The 22,339-nt window shown below is 21.8% G+C and overlaps 1 protein-coding gene across 1 annotated transcript; it reads right to left on the bottom strand.

Moving 5' to 3' along the window:
- Positions 1 to 13: 13 nt before the first annotated feature.
- Positions 14 to 20,962, bottom strand: PCHAS_0603100 (dynein heavy chain, putative; the record flags this gene model as incomplete). The annotated part of the gene is made up of 34 exons (XM_016797430.1): positions 14 to 271; positions 419 to 1,648; positions 1,796 to 1,988; positions 2,069 to 3,896; positions 3,983 to 7,298; positions 7,456 to 7,935; positions 8,034 to 8,107; positions 8,291 to 8,367; positions 8,455 to 8,642; positions 8,765 to 9,016; positions 9,108 to 9,304; positions 9,505 to 9,631; positions 9,760 to 10,731; positions 10,890 to 11,092; positions 11,294 to 11,498; positions 11,641 to 12,043; positions 12,169 to 12,262; positions 12,370 to 12,456; positions 12,553 to 12,624; positions 12,747 to 12,907; positions 13,046 to 13,266; positions 13,366 to 13,507; positions 13,731 to 13,888; positions 14,001 to 14,083; positions 14,185 to 14,491; positions 14,584 to 14,841; positions 15,015 to 15,290; positions 15,440 to 15,520; positions 15,621 to 15,850; positions 16,006 to 16,093; positions 16,195 to 16,480; positions 16,644 to 20,550; positions 20,666 to 20,753; positions 20,873 to 20,962. The coding sequence occupies 34 exons, from the start codon at positions 20,960 to 20,962 to the stop codon at positions 14 to 16; spliced, it is 16,632 nt and encodes a 5,543-aa protein (XP_016653386.1).
- Positions 20,963 to 22,339: the final 1,377 nt, after the last annotated feature.

Raw genomic sequence — 22,339 nt, 5'->3', positions numbered from 1 at the left:
ATATCATATTTTTTTAATTATATATGAATAAATAAATTTTATTAATATAAATAAATGATTTATGTTTTTCAGATTTGAAATATAAATTTGTTATAAATTTATTGATATTTTTTTTTCGTTTTCCATTATATTTATATTGATAAAGGGGTATTTTTTTATCCATTAAAATATTTTTTTCTTTTTTTTCAATTATATTTAAACTTAATATTGGAACTTCATCATATTTCTTGTTGTTCTTCGACTTAATTCCTAAGCACTCAAAATTGTCGTTCTACAAAAGTTCAAAAGTGTGGCAAAAAAAGTATGCATATGGTTTTGTATAAATAAGTATTGGAAAAAATATTCATGCCTATTTTTATACACAATAGGCAATACACATTTTAACATAACCGTTTCAAGCATACATATATAGACTTACCAATGTGGACAAGCCAAGTATGTCTATGGGAATATAGTTATCTATATTATAGTTAATATAATTTGCATAATTTATTTGTGTTGAAAACAATGTATCTTCTTCATCACTACTATAATATAGTTGTTTTTGAGAATTAACATTTTCATTTTTTTTGTTTATTTCATAATTACTATCTATTTTTGTAATAAATACACAGTCTTCTAATTTTTTTTTGTGAATAATACTATACTTAATTAATAAGGCATTAAAAAAATTGGAAGGATAAAATAAGCATTGTATATTATAAAATGATAACTCTCCTGTGATATTCCAGAAATATAATTGTTCTTTTACATTTTCAAAATATATAATAAAATTATCAATTATTTTAAATTTTTTATTAAAAAAGTTATTCCATTTGATAGGCATTTTATTTGAAGATAGTGCGTCCATAATTAATTTGATCTCAATATTTATTTCTTTTTTTTTGGTGTTGTTTTTATTTAATTGTTTTTCAGTTTTAAGTATGTCAGAAAACATATCATTTGTTATGTTTATAAAATTTGTTGTTTCATTTATACAACAAGCTTGTATGGGTGTTATACATTTTGTACGCCATTCTGTATTAATAGCTATATTATGTTTAAATATTAATTTTAATTTTTTTATTAATTCATAAAATTTATTAATTTTTTTTATATTGTTTAAGAAATTTAACTTTGTATCCATACTATTATTATCGCTTAATGTATTTTTATTTTTAATAGTTTGTTCATAATTTGATACTATATCATTTTTATTACTAATTTGGAATATATATTCATTATTAGACATGTCCTTAATTATGGATTCTTTATTTATATAATTATTTTGCTCGTCTATAAAAGTATCATGCCTTCCTATTTGTTCACTTCCACCCTTTTCATCTTCTTCGATATCTGTATTTATTAAAGAACTTGAGTAGTAATCACTTTCCAAATTAAAAAAGGTATCATTTTGGTTGGCATTACTATTGTCATAATTTTCGTCACAATTTTCTTCACAATTGTTGTCAAACTGTTCTGCATTGGTTGTTTCGCTTTTTTTGAAAATGTCTATGCAGTTACTATTTTGTGGTTTACATACTAAAACTTCATCGCTGTTAATTTTTTCTATATTTTTAACCATTTGGTGATTAAATTTTTCGTGTTTTTTTTTGTCTGCCTCGATTTTCATTCCATATGCTTCACAAGTATTGAAGTGGGGGTAGTTCTAAAAAGGTAGTAGCATGTAGAATGTTGTAAAATAAGTATAACATAATAAAATTGATACAAAAATGCATGTTAGCGAATAGAGGGTGTCTAACTAGGAAATAACAAACTTTCGAAGCATAAATGGAGTGTGCATATTATTTGTTACCTTAATCATTGTTATATATTCTTTGATTGATTTGTTTAGTGCAAATTTATAATGATAATTATCATCCGTAGAATAAATAAATTCATTTCGTTCATTAAATGAATATTCGTTAAAATATTCTAAAATGTAACTCTTTATTATTTTCCTGTCTACATAAGAAGCCTTGTTACCATATACATTTAAAATAATTTTCCTAAAAAAAATATTAATACTTGTTATGAGTCATAAAAATAAATAGTTTGCATACATAATTATAGATTAACTTTTGCTTACTTGATGAAATCCCAATTTATTTGATTAACTCCTGGTAGTGGGTCGACTTTCATATTTGTGTGAAAATTATTGTATGTATCATTTTGTGGATCTTCATAATGATTATTTAATTGGATGGAATCAAAATAATATAGAATCGAATCAAATGTTGTTTGAAAATCTTTAGTATCAAATTTATAGAAATGATCAAAACTATATTCTTGATAATTAGATCGACACATTAATATAGTATGAAAAAATGATAAAGAGAATAGAAAAGAATTTATAAAATTATTTTTTAATTTATCTTTGTAAATACTATGAACATAATTAAAAATTTTGTTTAATAAACTTTTTAAATTTTCGATATGATATGAATAAATTTTTATGGATTTATTTATGACAGATATTGGTGCTGATTTGTCTGTAGTTAGATGTAATTGAAAATTCGAATGAATTTTTTGAGTATTATATATTTCATATAATTTTTCAATATTAAAATTTATTAAGTTAATATTTTCTAGTAATAATTTTTTTCCATTTTGCATTGAAGTTTCGATTAGTATTTGTATATAATTATTGAAATTGTTGCCTACACTTATAGTTTTTATGTTATTATATTTTGATAAGGTAATATTATGTATTTCATTTGGTTGATTAATATATAAAAATGTTTTTGTATCAATATAATTTAAGTCTTTATAGAAATTAAAATTTGATGTGAAATTTTCTTGTATATCTAAATAATCAGCTATTAATGAGTATATGTAATAATATAGTCTATCGTTTCTCATTACATGTATAAACATTATGATTTCTAATTTTTTGAGTTGTTCAGTTTGATCTGAATGTTCAGAATTTTCTACTTTATCTAATTTTTCGGATTTTAAGAAAAAAATATTTTCTTCAGGTTTTTTTTCTTTATACCAATTGAAATATTTAATTGGATTATTTTTCATATCTTGTATAATTGAGCTAAAGAATTTGAGTTTTGTTTGTAAATAAAGTAGTTGTTGTTTTTTTCGTATGCTTAACCATTCTATTTCATCTAAGCAATTAGATTCTATTGCTTGATTTTGAATATATTTTATTTCTGAAAATAATGAATAATATTTTTTAATTTCTATTTCTATAGATTTGTTAGGGTTTTCTAATTTGATTTCTTCAAAAATAAGAGATGTGTAAAAAATAAAACAGAAATATAATTTATCTTTAATGTCAATAGTGTTTAATAAGAATAGGAAAGAGACATGTGTAAATTTTTTAATTAATTGATTAAAATTACAAATTAACATTTTTTTATTAATATTTTTTATTAAATTATTTAATATATTAAGTAGATAATTAAAATTGAAATTATATATAGATTTGATTTTTGAATGTTTTTGTAAAATTTTATATATTGTATAAAATCTATATCCTAAGAATTTGACATTTTCTGATGATGCTTTTATTTTATTTATTTCATTTTTATATTCTTTCATCATTTTTTTTATTTCTATTTTTTTTAAGATATTATTATTTATTATATTGATTAAATTTTTATTACTATTATTATTACTATTTATTTTTCTATTGAATGTGCACATTTCAATAACCATACCATCATCTAAAAATTTTAATGTTTGTTTTGTTTCATAATAGTTTCTAATTTTTGTATCAAAATTTATTAGTTTTTTTTCATCTTCATGTTTCAATATCACATTGATTATTTTGTTTACTATTAGATTCTTTTCTATTTCAAAGTCTATGATGTTTGCGTAATCTTCGATGTCTTCAAAGAATCTGTCTTTAGTATCGCTCACGAGGAATAGGCGAAACTGGTTGTTGTACTCGAGTCTTTTTTTTCCTACAAGTGAAATAAATTATGCAAATTTTGTAACCATATATAAAGAAGATGAAAAAATGATGATATTTTTCTTTTTTTTTGTGTACCTATATTTATGTAGTACTTCCCATTCATAAGGTAAACATTTCTTTCTATAACAGGCTCGATGATACTATAATTTGAGTTGATTAAAATTTGTTTATTCTTCAATTTGGATTTAAGAAAATTTTGTTTATAAAGAATATTGGAAGATATTTGTTTAAAATTTTCAGACTCACATAAATCACAATTTGAAGTTTCATCATTTCTTTTATCATAAATATAAAGATTTTGAAAATTAAAAAAACTGATAATTAATGTTTTTCCATATATTATACACATGTCTAGATGTTTGTTTAAATTTTCATCAAAATTATGAACTACTAGATTGCTTCTATAACTTTTCTGTATCCAATCAATTCCAACATTTTGAGGATCTAACAATAACGGCCATCTAAAATGATTCATAGATATTAATGCATTTTGAATATAAAATATATGTCTTGGAAAATTTTCAGAAAGAAATAATGGGACTATTGTATCACAAGAATATATAGTTTCTATTTTGATGTTATCTTTAATTAGTATATTGTTTTGTTTAATTATTTGTTTCCATTTATTTAATAAGAAAGATCTATATTTATAATTAAATGAAGATGAATAATTTAAAAAAAAAGAAAAGATCAAAATTTCAGATACAAGATATTTATAATTATTTTCAATCTGTTTAATGGTGTAACAATATTTTTTTTCAATTTTTTCTAAAAATGTTTTAATTTCTAAAATAGGTTGATATGATTTATTAATTATGTATATTTTTTTTTTTAAATCTTCGATCATTTCATTTTTTTCATTAATTTTATTTTTATCAATAACTATAGTCATTTTCATATCATGCATTTGTTCTAACAGTTTTTGATTTTCTGTTTCATATTGTTCTTTCTTAATTTTTTTATCATCTAAATTTTTATTAATGATACATACATTTTTATAGTATTCTTTATATTTAAGTATAAAATTTAGATAATGGAAAAGGTGAGTAAGTAAATTATTTTGATCATTAATTTTTGTAACACTATAGACAATTTCCTCTTTAGCCATATATTCTTTTATTCTTTTAATTTGTTTATCTGTTACATTTTCTTTTTTAAAATTAAAAAAGAATTCTGCGAATTTATCTTTAGATATAAATGCTTTAAAATAATTCCAATTATCATTATTATCGTTTAAATATGAATTTCTTATTAATGTGTTAATCATAATAGATATATATATATCACTAACAGTTGGTGTATTTATTTTTAATATATTTTTTATTTCATTATCTTGTACATTTTGTATTTTGAATATTATATTAATATATTCTTCTTCTATTTGTTTGTCTGATTCATTTTTATTTTCAATAAGTTCGTCTATATCATTTGTGATAATATTTAGAAGTTGTTTGTTTGTGTTAAATTTTTGTTCACTGTCTATTATGAATTTAGAATTATTTTTTATGTCTTCATTGATTTTTTCAACATCTAATTCCATTTGAGTTATTTGGCTATTTATTGTTTGTATTTCTATATTCATTTCTTGATAATTTTTAAATATACTTCGAAGTTTTTTTAGACCCATTTTAAACATATACAATTGTTTATTTTTATAGTTTAATTTATTTTTAATTAATATGTAAAACATTATTATTGAATCTACAAAGTTATATTTGTTAATTCGTATATAATCTAGATTTTTTTCATTTTTTAAAAACTCTTTTAGATCATAATATACTTGTATAAATACGTCAACAATGTTTTCGAGTTGTTTTTCAATAATATTATAAAAATTATATTTATGTATTTCTATATTATTTTCATTTAATTCGTTTATTGCTTTTTTATTAATATTTTTTAGATCGTTATAATAATTTGTATTCATTTCTAAGTCTTTTTCATTTTTATGCAAATCGTTATTTTGTTCATTATCGTTGTGTAGATCCATGTTATTCATTTTATGGTCTGGTAATATTTCTTCCCCTATTTTGCTTTCCTTTTCTTTTATTTCTTGATTTGGCTTGGTTCTCATTTTATGTATTTTATTATTTTCATTTTCTGAGTTGGCATTTTTTCTAATTTCTGTTTTATTTTCATATTCTTTTGTTTCATTTTGTGAAGTCTCCTCAGTGTTATTTGTCTTATCATTATCGCTTTTTGTATTTTCTTTATTAATATCATTTTGTTTGTTTTTTTTTATCATCTTTTTTTTTTTAGTGTTATTATTCATAATGCTTTTGATTTGATTATGTGTTCGGCTTTCTTTTATGGTATCATTTTTTGGTTCTGTAATAATTTTATTTTTTCTCAGTTTTGTTTCGTCTGTTTTTGTACTTATTTTTAGCTTTGATTTTAGGCGCGTAATCAAATTGATATTTTTACTTTCAGTTGCATCTGATTTTGTTTTTACTTTTTTAGAATTTTTCAAACTTTCTATGTTATCATATTCTTTGCCTTTTCCTTTTGAGGGCATTCTTTTGCTGTCTATAGATATGGGGGCATTATTTTTTTTATTTATTCCCTTTTCTAATAATATATTTTTTTTTATATTTGAAATATTTTCTACAGTTTTTTTGATTTTACTGCGTAATTTAATTTTAAGTTTATCTTTTAGATTGGTATCCTCATTTTTATTTTTAGTTACATTTTCAGTGACAATTTTATTTTTTATATCATCTTTCATTTTATGTGTTTTTTGTTTTGTCGTCGGTATTGATTTTGTTTTATTGTGTCCCTTAATATTTTTCTTTGGTTTAATAATTCCTGATTTAATCTCATCGTTTTGAAGTTTTACTATTGTATCAACTTTTATTTCACCATTTTCTTTATATGGGCTAATACCTATGTTTTGTGCATTTTCCACTATTAGATTTGTTTCAGTGATGTTTGTTTTTTCTTCAAGATTTTCTGATTCTTTTTCAATTAGATTAGGGAACGAATTGTTCTCATCAATTTGTGTATCATTTTCTTTTTTGCTACTTTTAATAACTTGTTTGTTTTCTTTATTTTGTTTTTTTTTAATATGATCTACTGAATTTGTAAATGCTTCTTGCACATTTGTTTTTTCTTTTTTATCAAGTACTACTTGTTTCGTTTGTTTATCTATATCATCTTCTAAAGTGTTTAAAATAACTTTTTTTTTGAAATTATTTAATATATTATCAATAAAATGATTATCATTTGAATTTTTCAAAAAAAGGTGACAATATTGAATATACTGTTCTTTATACCAACAATCTAAATGCATAATATTTATATCATTATATATTTTTTTATAATTTTGGAAATTTGAGATCCTCATATCAAATCTTCTTTCGTGAACTATGCAAACATACGTATTATTTTTCATCTAGCAAAAGAAAAGAAGTGAAAAAATATATATATAAGATCCGGATTTGGTATTACATAATGCATATGTTATGCCTATATAAATTAACTACGAAGAGCACTATAAACAGGGGTATATATGTATGTATATGGGTGATTCAACACTTTTTTGGGCGTACCATTTGTTTGATATTTTCCCACATGATATCGCTACCAATGAGATTTGTTTTTGTATACATTTTGAATAACTCCTTTTTGTCAAATAAGACAGGTGGAAATTTTTTATAAATAAGAGAATAAAAGTAATCATCATATTTATTAGAATTATTAATTAAAATAAAAATATTTTTTTTAAATCGTAATGTGTTGTAATAATTAATTTTATCATGAATATTTTCTAAATTATATGATCTGTTAATAATAACTGAATTTATATTTAAAATAAATCCAATAGCATTTAATAATATAATAGCCCTCTTTTTGTTTCTGCAAATAATCATAGAGGAGTTTATATTTTTACTTATATTTTTGTAAGCTTCAACAATTTTATTAAAATAAAATTCTACAAACACTTTTGCATTAATATATAAATTGTTGTAGCTGCTTAAATTTTTAATAAATTCGTCTTTTAGGAAGCAAGTATCAAATTTTTCATAGACCTAAAAATAGAATATGGAAAAGTATATATATAACTATAATATTTAAAATTTGCAATGCGTGAAAAAAACATGATTGTGAATGTAGATAATTTTTTTACATTTTTTGAACAATAATTTATGTAAGTATATTTCTTTTCTCTGGTTATGCTTGGGAAATGTTTATTTTCAATATCTAAGAGTAAAAAGAGAAGAAAAAGGGCAGTATATATATATTTATATTTATGGTAAATTTTTGGACGTCATAAATGGAATATGCAAAACAGAACTAATGGAAGAGAATACATAATTGAGGGAGTGGAAAATTGAAACATTTTAATATACATAATATATATTAATTAACATTTTGTTTGCTTACTTTTTATTATATTCATTATGTCTTTTTTATGTTCCTTTTTCAATATTCTATTTAAAATCATATTTTCGGCATTTTCGCTAAACATAAAATAAAGATATGCATATATGTGTTAAGAAGTAAATCGAAAATATGTTTTTAGTTTATTGTGCTTGTTTTGGGCATACCAAAATGTTTGAATTATGTCGTGGTCGTTTTGAAAATTATATTTACTATGAAAAAAATCTTGATATAACAAAAATATACTTTCTTTTGTAAAAAGTATATTATTTTCATTTTGAGTCTTAAAATTAATGTCTTCGTGAATTTTCCAGAATAAGTCTATACTATAATTTACTAATTTTGTATGTATGCTCTGTAAAGTTGTAAAAACATTTCATATTTATCAAAAGTTAAAAAAGCGTATTCGTTTTATCTGCTTTTTTCTACAATAGGGTAATGAAACAGATGCATATTTATTGTGTGGTTGGAACTTACCTTAAAATTGGTATTTAGCGAATGGCTTGTCAAGGCATTAAAATAATTAATTAAGGATTTTTTGTTAGTATTTAAAAAGAAATAGGAATGGTAATATGAAATATATTCATAATAATTATTGTTCTTAATGTGATCAAAATCTAGCGAAATAATACTTTTTATATTTTCGATGTTAATAGTTTTGTTTTCAAAGTAACATAATTTTCTTTGTAAATTTTGAAGAAATTCTATCGAAGGGTTATTAAATTTGTCCTAAAAAAATTTGAGAAATAAGTGATGGCTGATGCAATATTGTCGATGTGTTATGAAATTATTTTTTTTTCATTTTTATGTATATGCTTACATAGTTAATGTGAATATCGTCTATGCATATGTAAAAAACGGAAGAATGGAAATATTTCTTGATATTTTTTTTTATTAATTTTTCATGTAACATTGTGAAACTGAGAACGTTTGAATATTTGAGGACGTCTATTTTTAGGTGGTCAATTTTTTTGTGGCCATTCACAATTTCGTTTAAGATGGCTGTCTTGAAATTTTCTGAATTTAATAAAATAAAGAAATATAAATGGTAATTTTAATTTTGTAAAAAAAATCCATGAAGAGTTAAACAATTTTTTATTACTTATATAAATTATGTGTAGTATTAATTTATAATTATTTTTATAGAGAAATTAAGACATGACTAACTATATAGGTTTGATGCATTTTTTAGGGCGTATGTGGTAATACAAACTTACTTCTATTTCCTATGAGACATATATTTGATTCCCCTTTATATAATAGACTAATAGAATTTATTTGTTTCTTCATTTCGTCATCATAAAATGTTATATTTTTGTCGTCAATGGTGGAATCCTTTTGTAGCTGCATATAAGTAATTGATATGTACATTTAAAGAAAGCAAACACAAAAGGTGGAGAACATAAAATTATTAGTTGTACATGCAAATAATATAATTGAATGGCATATGGATAAATTGGAAGAGGTATTACATTAAAAAGGGAATTAAGGGGAAGCCATTTGTTACTCTGTATATGATATATAAAATTTTCTAAATTTGTATCTATATTTATTCCATTAGATATAATTAATTTTTTAAAAAATGAAAAGAATAAATTTTTTTCGTCATCAATTAATAGATTATTAAATAGAATGGAAATAGAACTTATTAATATAAAGATAGACTTATTTTGAATGTTCAATATTTTAGAAATTTCTTTTTTGCTGGATATTTCGATTTGTTTATTATTTTCTCTTTCAGCTTGTGATATACATACATTTTCAATATAACTTTTGTCTAAAATATCTAAGTCATATTCTTCATTAGTTTCATCTATAGGGGATAAAATTGAATTTTCTTTTTTTATGATAGTATTTATTTTTTCTAAGCTAACTTTAGTATTATCTAAAATATTCGATTTATTAGAATGAGAGATTAAGCTAGAAAGTGTATCAGGTTGGTCTGGTGTAAAATCGTTGTATGGTTCTCTTTCTTTTAAATAAAATAAAATTTGGCTTTTAAATATATCCATAAAATTATTTATGATCATTTTTTCATCCATATTTATATGAAACAAAGATGTTTGTGTAAAATAAATGTCTCCCATGTTGATATTTTTTATATCATTATCTTTATTATAATAAAAATAATCTATATTAAAATGATTTCCCTTTTTTTTTTCTATATAGCTAAAAATAGGTAGAAAAAAATCCTTATAAAATTGTTTTAATTTATCATGCAGTTCTAAAAGAATTTTTTTTTTCTCGTCATAATTATTTTTGTAATTTATAGACATCTTTTTATCATCTGATTCCATTTCAAAAAATATATTAAAATCGAGAATACTGTCTATTAATTTGGAACATTGATTTTTAAAATAATTATATATATTAAAATCATTATTTATATATATTTTGTTAATTTTTTTTAACAAATATGGATCTAGGAAGGAAATATTGTTACACTGAGAAAGGAGAAAAGGGTTATATAAATATTATAGTTGTTATATATTAAGTATATTATAGTTGTTATATATTAAGTATATTATAGTTGTTACATATTATGCATATTATAGTTGCATATTTGAGGAGCATGCTTATTGAATGATGAAAATTTGTTTACCTCTATGATTATTTTAATTTTTTTTTCAGAGTTAATTTGGTTGTTCATATTATTTGAGTACAACAAATTTTTGGTGGATAAAAAATCATAAATAATAGGGGTCATATAATTGATCTTCATTATAAATGTATATTCATTATGTTTCTTTTGTTTCTTTTTTATTAAATCGTATATGAATTTTTCATTTAAATTTTGCTGTGAATCTATGAAACGAAAATATGCAGATATTTGTGCGTATGATTAATTAAGAAACTTTCAACATTTTTAGACACTTGCATATATGGCTAAAATGGGGGTGCATATTAGGATTGATAGATGTTTTTTTATTATTTTATATTTGCCTATTTTTGCATTTGAATTGTCTATATTTATTTCATAATTAAGGAGTCCATTATATTTCATACCATATAAAGAATCTAAATAAACAAAGGAAAAGTTCGAATTGTACAGATTGTTGTAAATTTTAAGTAGCGTCGATTTTCCACTATAGGGTCTTCCAAATACCAACGATAAAAATTGATCATCAAGTTTTTCTTTCATTATATATAAATTTTTTTCATATTCATTTAGAAATTGATCTTTTAAATAAATCCTTTCTTGTTGTAGTAGCTAAAATGTGTAAGGTGTTAATGTTGTATGTATTACACAAATTTGTTAAGAAAAATACTAGCATATATATTTAATATGAAAAAATAATAATTTTATAGTTACACATTTCATGAAACAGTTTATAATTTTTTATATTCCCTACTTCTTTTAATTGGTTTTTTTTGTCCTCCATGTCAAACGTAATAGTTAAGTCAATGTTAAGAATTTTTTTTATCAAATCTTGAATTATATTTTGTTTAACATTTTTTAATTTATCATAGTAATATATAAAGGCATTTTGTCCTAACAACTCTTCTTTTTTACAACCGCCATTTGATTTTTTACATAAATTGATAATATTAATTATTTCATTTAATGTATCATTTTCTTGATTGAAATAAACAAAATTCATATAGTCAACAAAATTACAAATTTGTATAGAAAGGGTTTTAGTATTTGGGAAATTATTTACGTATAATAATATTTCAACAAGTTCTACTATTTGGTAGTTATATATGATTGTCTCTTTACACAAATTTCTTAAGTTCGTTGGGATGGTATTGTGTCTGTTTTATTAAAAAGTATGTACGTATGTATATATGTTGTTTATAAGTTTGTATAAAACGTTATATACAAATAAATATGTATTATAAATTATTTGAGACAATTTTTTTTTAATATTTTGGCTAACCTTGGAGATTTAGTGACAAAAAATAAAACGAAGTTGTTATTAAAAATAACATCTCTATTAAATATATATATGTTTTTTTCTTTATTTTTTAAACCTATGAAATTTAAACAAAATAATATAGTGATATATAATGAAAAATGTTATTGTACTTTGTAATATATTTTCATACTATATACAAATGAATTACAAAAATTTGTTTACATGTTTGTATAGATCGAAAAGTGTTTGTCAATACAGATAATATCTCCACTTTTATTTCATCGACATTTTGCAAAATTAAGGCGTATCCTAAGATAATCAGAAAAAATAATTATTCAAATTTTTTTATATAATTAAAAATTATAATAATATTCCTTTCCACACTTATATGAATATGTCATATACCTAGGTGAATAGATCCTAATATGTAATCTTTTATGTTATATATATTTCTTTGAATTATATATGTTCGTAAACCTTTGAAAAGAAATATCCAAATTTTGTAAGGGAAATATATATACGAGGGGTTGTATGTTATGAATTCAGACAGATGGTTAGAACACTTTTAGTTTTTTTTAATATCTTTCCGTTTGTTTTACCTAATGTCGATGTTATATACTTAATGGTTGATGTCTTGTTAGTCCCAGATACAATGTTATAGTTGGAATTGTATATGTTTGAGCATATTGAATAAATGTATTTATTATTTGGAAGGAAATTTACATATAAGTTGTTGCTCTCCAATATGTCATAATTATATCTGAATAAATAAAAAAATTAATTATGAAAAATTTGAAAGAGTTATTACCATAATTTAATTTGGCAATTTGGTTAATTTCACTGTATGCGTGTGGCCATGCATACATAAAATTTTTGTGAATATTTATTTTCAACATACTTGAATGCATAGTTCCCGTATTTGACTGTAATATGATCATTGTTTTTGTTGAGAGAATATAGAAATTGATAATATAGAAAAAAGCAATTTTCATCAAATATATTTTCTTGAATAATTTTTTTTAATATATGTACAAATTCTAAATAAATACTTAAGGATTGTTCTATTTTCATAATATATGCGTCTTTTTCACATTTTAATTCTTTTATAATATCGTTGCACTACAAAAAATTGGAAAGTTTGTAACAACATTTCGATAGCCTATTTTTCATATGCAAATTTATACTTGCATAAGGCATGTGAATAAATTATAAAAGTACCAGTTCGATGAATTTATTCAAGACTTGATTTGCATATTCGATTGACTTTTTCTGTATTATATTTTTTATTTCTTCGCTTAATAGGATCTTTATTATAATATTCGAAACAACTGACACTGTATTTTTGATTATTGGGATTATCCTAAATAATATATATGAATAAAATTACAATAAAGAGAAAAAAATATATTTAAAAAACACTGAGATATGTAGCCACTACAAAAGTTATGAATATGTTTTAAAAATAGTATAGTAATTAATTTAAATAAGAATTGAATAAATAGACAAATAAAGTATAGTATGAAAAGGATACATTTTTATTATGAACATGTTTACATATTTATAGAGTGATATATATATTTTACTTGTTAGTAGTATAGTAATTATTCAAGTTTGTAATAATATTTTCCTTCAAGGTAATTTTTATTTTATCTTTCAATATAGCATATGTGTCTATTCCTGTTATTTTCACTCCATTTTTTAAAACAAGAACAGTTCCTTTTGTAGTAACAATTTCAATTATCTGGAAATAGAGTATTGAAAAGGGGGTAAAAATATATGTGTATTTTCATACATATGAAAAAATTCAAAATATGTAATAAAATGAATATTGTATGGGCTTATGTTGAACATACGGTTTTATCAATATCATTGAAGGAGGACATTTCTTCATAAATTATAAAGCAATATTTTTTTAAATTCTGGGTTTGGGTATTAGCTATATTTATATGTTTTTAAAAAGAAAGAATAGAATATGTATGAGTTTAAATTTTTATATATTTAGGGGTATAGGTGTATGTTTTTTTATTTTTTTATTACATAAAAGATCAAATAGTTGGTCTTCTGTTAGAAAAAAGAAATCTGGGAAGTTAAATTTTTTTTCTTGTAAAATGGCTATTGCTTTACTAGACAGAAATAATAAACGATCATAATAATTTTTAAGAAAATAAAAAAATTTAGTATTGCAATTTCGATATAAATCTAGATTTTTTTTAGTATTTTTCATTATTTCATAATATGTTTTATTTATTTGATCAAAATTTTTAAATTCGTCATTAAAGCTATTTAAATTATTGAAATTTTCCTTATTGTAGAATCTTTCCAATTTTATCCACGTTTCTTGTATCTATAAAAGGTGATAAAAATGAATGTATATATGTGTTATTGTTTTAGGGGGTACCAAAATTTTATGTATTAATATATGTGCTTATTTCATACTAGCATCCATAAAACCAAGAGTTCATATATAAAAAGGAGTTTATTTTCTAAATTATTGATTTTGGGTATTAGATCTGAAGCGAAGTTTAAACCTCTCATTAAATGTAATTCTTCAAATGTCTTTTTAATATTTTTAAAAATATTTTTGTTATTGTTATTGTCCAATATTAAATACTCATTAAATTTTATAAGTTTTAGTGATTCGTGTTTCCATCTGTTTTCAATTTGGTTCAAGCATTTTTCTAATTTTTCTACTTCCTATAAAATATAAATTTGAAGAAAATAGAATGTAAAATAATAATGATTTTAACGCAGGTGTATATTATGTTTCCTTATTTTATCGACGATGCTATTCGATGCACGTTGTTTGGCATATGCATATATATTAACTTATTTACAGGAATAAATATAGTTTATCGATTATGAATTACCTTTATTTTATATATAATATATTTTATGTCGTTAAAATATAGGTATATTTTTAATTCATGTAGATCATAAAGTGTTATTGATTTGATGTTATCATTTTTATAGTTGATAATAATACTTCTTTCATATGCAGTCGGATCCTTTGTATTATTTTTTTTCAAATGTAGATTTAAAATTTCATTCCAATTTGCTAGTTTCATATTCGTATTTTGCAATAAATATACAATGATTAATGTTACGTTCATTTTTCGTAATTCTTCGTTAATTTTTTTAAAAGCCTAAAAAGTTAAGTAAGCGCATAATATATATTGAGGATGTGTGAAGTATAATAAAAATTTGAGTTTTCAAACGTATTAAAATGATAATACAATGTCCTTCGCTTCTCTTAGTGTGCATATATAATTATTTATATGGTGAAACGGCTTACTTCGATATTTTCGGCTCCAGGTTGCTCCTTCTGCAATTTTAACAACTCAGATTTGACTTCCTTTAATGATTTATATACATCCTGTAATTTATTAAAAAATATAAGTTACATATATGTTGTAAATGATTCTCTTAATTGTACGTAATTCTATTAAAATTGTTTCATTTTTTGGAATGCCCACCTTAACATTTAGCTTGTAATATATAATGTCTAGAAAGTCATTTATTCTAGTAACATAATAATTGTATATAGAATAAATAGAATTATAAATTTTTATTGTGTTTTTCAATAAATAGAATTTTTCAAATAATAATATTTTCATATTGCATAATATTTGATCTTTGATTATTTCCTCCTTTTCAATTTCTAGACTTTTAAACTCATTTATGTATTTTTTTAAGCTTTCCATTCCTGTAGATATACAAAAATAAATGGATATAAGAGGTTGTTGTTATTATATTAAAACATGAATTTTTTGGTGTTTTATATGTGCATAGTATTTATTCGTTTTGTTAAACATGTATTATACTAAATTTATGATTCAAAATATTTTTCGTTATTGATACCTTCATTTAAATCGATATTTTCAGATGATGGGCCAACAGAATGAAAATTTTCTAAAATACTTTTTATTTTTTCTTCAAATAAAATAATCTATTTTTTGAAAAAAAAAATTTATAAATAAAACCGTAATGTATGTATATATTTGCAGTAGTGGACACATAAGGATAATGATTGTATGATAAAAAAATTACCTTTTTCTTTGTCTTTTCGTAGAATTCTTTCTTTACTGTAAACATTAAATTATCATTGAAAAATGCTAAGTTTAGCATATTTAAGTATAAGGGATAAAGTAATGATAGTTTGTTTTTTTCTTCATCCTTTATGTTACTATCTTCGTATATTGCTAGCATATTATAAATTTCTTCTGTCTTTTGGATATTTATTTCTATATTTATATTTTCTGCTTTTATTTTGTTGATTGTTTTTATAATATTTTCGTATTTATCCATAGAGTTCGATGAAGTTTTTAATATACCACTGAAATTGGAGTAACAAATAAATGTATAAATAAAAATGGGTTATATAGTAACACACTATTTAAACAATGCATTATTTTAATATATAAATATGCATTGGTTAATTATTTAGAAACAAAATAGTGTCTTTGATTATTTTTATGTATTATAATAATTTATCTTACCTATACTTCGTGATTTCACTTAAGGTAGAGCATTTGAGAGTGGTAAATATGTAGTGCAAATTGTTGAAAAAGAATTTTTTTGAATCTAAAAGTTTATTTTTGATAGCATTAAGAACAAATGAAATATTTAAAGAAATAAACTGAATAGTTTTTTTGTCATTTTCTTTGTCAATTTTATTTTGAATATTAGTTATATATTTTAGTATGTTATCATAGTATATTAGTGGATATGTAATATTTTGATGCATGCTGAAATTATTTTGAGTTTTAACAATTGAATTTATGATGTTATCGTATTTTAGAAAACTATAAATATATTTATTGGCTTTTTGAAAAACATTTTGAATAAGTTGATGTATATGTATTATTCTGTCAATAATAATTTTATTTTTACTAACACTTTGATAAAATGAAAATTTTGCTTTAAAAAATTCAAAGTCTTCTTTTAAAGATATAGGTACTTCAATACATGAATAATCTAGCCATCTGATAAATTCTGAAGAGGACAACAATAGATTTGTTAATAATTTTGATATGAGTTTAAATATATTTTGTATCGAATTATTTAAAAAAACATCAGAATGTATGTCTTCTTTTATATATAAACATGGTTTATAATTGTGCAATACTTTTTTTGGAAAATCATTTTCTATTAATGTTTCATATGTGCATAAACCTTTTATAATAATTAAGCTTAGACATTTATAAATTTTACATTGATAAAGATAATATAATTCATCCATAATTTCACTTCTTCCATTTTTTGTTTTTTCTATGATTTGTTCGATTTTTATTAATATTTGTGAAATTTCTTTATATTTTTCAACAGCTTTTTTTATTTCATTTATTCGGTACTGTTCAAAGTAGTTAAAAAATGGTTGTATATTTAGTGGGTTCATATTTTCCCATTCTATATATTTGACTACATTAATATTTTGCATATTAAAAATAATTTTGTCTATACTATTTAGTGAATAGGATAAAGATAAATGGACATTTTGAATTGTATTTTTGCAATTATTTAGATCGCTTATATAATGGTATATATTTAGATTTAACCAATTGATATTATTAGAAATATAAATCAATTTTTGTTCAAATTCTTGGAAATATTTTATTAATACCTTTTGCTGAATAATTGATGTGTTTTCTGTAAATTTTTTATAAAAAAGTATAATTTCATCTAGCTCGTAAAGATATTTATACAAATTTGTTTTTAACTTATACATATTTAATATTTCAATAGAGGCATTAAAATCGTATATTGATTCAATATATGCATACTCATATAATGTCTTAAAGAAATTATTATCAAAATTTATGACATAAAAAAAATTAAGTTGTTTATTGATAGTAATAATATTTGATGATAAGAATTTATTCATTTGTGATAAAGAATTATTTTTCCATTGAACATATTTTTCTACAATATATGAAAACATTTTTTTACAAAAGTTAATATATAGCTTGACAATAATTTTATATTCATTTGATGTTGTTATATAATTATTTGTCTTAAATATTAGGATTGGCTTTTTAATTTTTTTATATATGTTTAAGCAAAAAAGAAACCTTTTATAAATGTCTAGATCTTTATTATTACACATATTGTTAAATAAGTTTATATATAAATATAGCTCTCTTTTATATAAGAATAATATGTCATATAGCTTTTTTATTAAAAGTCTATCGATTTTATAATTTTTTTTTAAATTTTGGAATTTTTCAACTAATAAATAAGTAGATTTAGTATTTCTTAAATTTGAAAATTGCATACTAATAATTTTGATACATTTCTTTTCTATATTTAAGCATTGCTCATTTAGATTTTTCATTAGCTGCATTATAGATTCGTCGTCATATTGATAAATATTTTTTAGCACACCATTGAATGGTTCATATAGTTTGTTAACTTCTACCATAATACTGTTCATAATTTTTTTATTATTTACTAATTTTTTTAATTTTAACAAGCATAAGTCGGTGAAATATATTATTTCTGAATAGACTGTATGTAGTGTTGCCAAAACATGTTGAAGATGTCTTATATTTTTGAATATAAGATTTTTATCAAAATACCAGTTTTTTCTAATATCGATTATTTCTATGTCTAGTTTAGCATAAATGAATTCCTTTTCATAAAACTTCAAAATGTCTATGCATTTAGACATATTTTTTTTGATACTTTTAGGATTATTAATTTTTTTTACCTTAATAGCTAGAAAATGTATAAATTCAAATATGATTTCTGATAATTTGAGAAAAAATGCGATTATTATTTCTTCTTTTCTAAAATAATTTGAACTTAACCATATATTTTTTATTTTACGTATAACTAACTTAATACCATTTTTCATTTTACTTATATTACTATGCCTTAATGTTTCAAAAGAATTTTCTAAGAGTTTACTAAATTTAATCATTTCAAATGATTCTATATGAATACTTTCTATTTCCTTTAGTAAGGATTTAATTTCATTAGACAATTCATTATTATATACTTTCCCTTTGATATTTTCAATAATTTTTTCGAATTTTTTACTATTAATTTTTTCAAGAAAATTATAAATTCTATGATATCTTTCTTTCCAATATGTAGGATGAGTTTTGTCATTTGTTTTTTTGTAATAATTTTTTTGCTCTTTTAACATAAAACTTTTTATTAAATTATAAATTGTTCTTAAATAGTTGTCTATATTTATACCATCATCTTTAAGTTTTATAATGTCTGTATTTATTTCATTATATGACATTTGTTCTACTTTTAGTATTTGCTTATAGTAGCTTATTAAGTAGTATAATGCGCTTAAAATATTTTTGTTTCGTATAAATTTTTCTTTTTTTTCTACTGTTATATCATTTTCACTCTCCCTATAGTTTAACTCATCAATGTGTTCAGGTAAATTGTTTATAATATCATAAGTATCAGGGATTAATTCATTTTTGCTGTTTATTTCTTCAATGTTTTTATTTTCACAATCTTTGTTGGCTATGATAGTTTTGTCGTCTATATTAGAGAAATCTTTTTGTTGATGCATAAAATTATTTGTGTCTAAAGTTGGTGTGTTTGGGATCATGTCTGAATAAGTAGATTGCCATTCAAGCTCGTAGTGTGAATTTTCTTGTTTTTCCTTTTCTATGATATTCAAATATTTATTTTCGTTTAATTCATTTAGACTATATAATTTGTTGTAAAACATTTCATTTTTTTTAAAATTTTGTATTTTAATTAATATATTATCCATTTTTTCATTCTGTTCGATTTCTTTACCAAGATATTCAAATGCATCATTTTTTTTTACTAAAGACAAAAAGAATGGTATAAAGAATATTTTGAAATATGTTTTAAAATTGTTAATATAATTATGATGTAAATTTCCAAAGGTGTAATTATTATTAAAATATTCATCTAAGTTGTCTTGAATGTTATCATTTTTTATTTTTAAAAAGTAAATAATATGCTTAGGGGTAGTTATATTTTTTTTGTTAGCCATTGCTTGAATACTCTGGGATTGTAAATTTTCTTCTTCATGGTCATCAATGTTTATATTATTTATACTCATTTTTAGTATATAGCGGTTGCATTTTGTTTCTTTTGTCTCTTCAATATTTTCATCTCCTTCACAATTATTATTAGCCAACTCGGATGTAATTTCTTCTTTATTATCATTTTGTAGTTCTTCATTAGAAATATTTTCCTTCTCATTTGTTTTTTCAGTTTTTTTACTTTCGTCATTTTGGCTGTTTATTGTTTCATCAATGCTATTATGGGAAAGGGTTTGGCTATCTATATCTTTTTTATTTTCTGGAGACTTATTTATTTCTTCCTTTTCTATATTGTCGTCTGTTTTTTCCGCTGACTGGGCAATACTATTTTCCAAAACTGTTTGACCACCTGTTTCATCATCTTTGAAAATGGAAAAAAAAATAGTTACATAATGAGATGTTCATTAAGGAACATGAATTTCATTAATATATGCCATTTTTATATTTTATTAAAATTATATTTTTTAGATTCATACCATATGTGTACTTGTAAAGAACGAAAAATAGGACAGTATTAACAGGGGATGTCAAAAAAAAATTATTTAATTCGTCTTTATTTGTCCCCTAAGAATTGAATGCATTAAAAATAGAGTGTTACTAGTTTTATAATATGAAAAGGTGAGTGAGAAAGAAAAGAAATATGAAATAAGCAAAAAGATGGATAAATGTATATGTATACGAACATGTTGCATGCAGGCGGTAAAAATATTCTCTCGAATCCTCAAGAGTGATATGATTTTTTTCTTTATAAAGCATTCAAAATCATCATTCATATTTTTGGTAGTGGGTAATAGAGGTGCCTCGTTATAGTGTTAGCGTATATATTGAATCATATAAGACAATACATATATAGAGAGATAAAAGAGAGTTAAGGAGAAAATATTATAGGTATATGATTATATATATTTGAAATATACGCTAAAATATGTACATTATATTTATAATGATGTCAATTTTATGCAGGATGATATTTTTTTGATAAAGGCAGAACATGAAACTTAATTTTTTCCATCTAGATACTCTGCATTGTGATTAAGAAAATAGAGAGGCTTGTAATTATTATTGCCAGCGTTATTATTATCAATATCACTGAAATTATGATTATATTAATTTTTTTAACTATTATTATTAATTCATATATAAAAGTAGTATCTTATAGTCTCAATTTTACAAATATCCGTGCAGTTTTATATTATAATATTTTTCTTTGATAAGGCATAAAAGTGAGAATAAATAATAGTACCGTTTAAGCCGTGTGCAATATACCGTGTCTAGCTTTTTTTTTAACGCCTCAAATAATAGTAAAAATATGAATAATTTTTAATAAAACATTAAAGAATTTTTATTAATAAAATTTGAAATTATTTTAAATACGTAATAACATATTTATTTATTTAAGATTCTATGAATTAATTTGTTAAATATAGACATATTTTAGTTTTATAAAAAGTCTCTATATATCTTTTTAAATAACACATTTAAGGTATCGAACTTATTGTAAAAATGTACACACAAATTATACACATTTTATATATTTGGGTTTGAGGACATGTAAAAAAAGGTTTATTAATTCGGTAGAAAATATAAAGGCCAGTATATAATGAAAAAAATAATATAATTTGGCTACTTTATAGTAGGCTTTGTTTATTTCCCTCGTTGGTATGTTATTAAGGATGGAAATTATTTAGAGAAATGTTTTTTATTTTTTTATTTTGAATGTAATAGCAAAAAATATGGTACACAAGTATTCACTAAAACCATGGAATAAAAATGAATAGATTAAAATATTGTGAATTATTTAAGAATTGTTAAAAAATGTAATATACCAAAAGTGTGAAAAAGGCTTTAAGTTTTAGAACAATGTTGAAAATATTCTTTAAATATGCCTGAATGTTACAATAAAAATGAGGCCTTGCACATACTTTCAATTAACGTGCAACGCTTAGAATAGTTTTTCTTCGCATTTTTTTTTACATAATTAAATTTTGTTTATATTATGTATTAAACAAAAGGAATTTATATAATTGTATGGATATAAGGAAATATACTATGGTCAGGAATATATTTAAAATATGTGCACATCCTGTATTAGCGTGATTTAAAAAAAAAATAATAAAACAAAAAATACAGTGAATACTTAAAAATATATA

Source organism: Plasmodium chabaudi, assembly GCF_900002335.3.
Source record: "Plasmodium chabaudi chabaudi strain AS genome assembly, chromosome: 6".
Lineage (NCBI taxonomy): Eukaryota > Apicomplexa > Aconoidasida > Haemosporida > Plasmodiidae > Plasmodium > Plasmodium chabaudi.
Note: the sequence above shows the minus strand (reverse complement) of the source record. Positions and strands in the feature narration are given on the sequence as shown.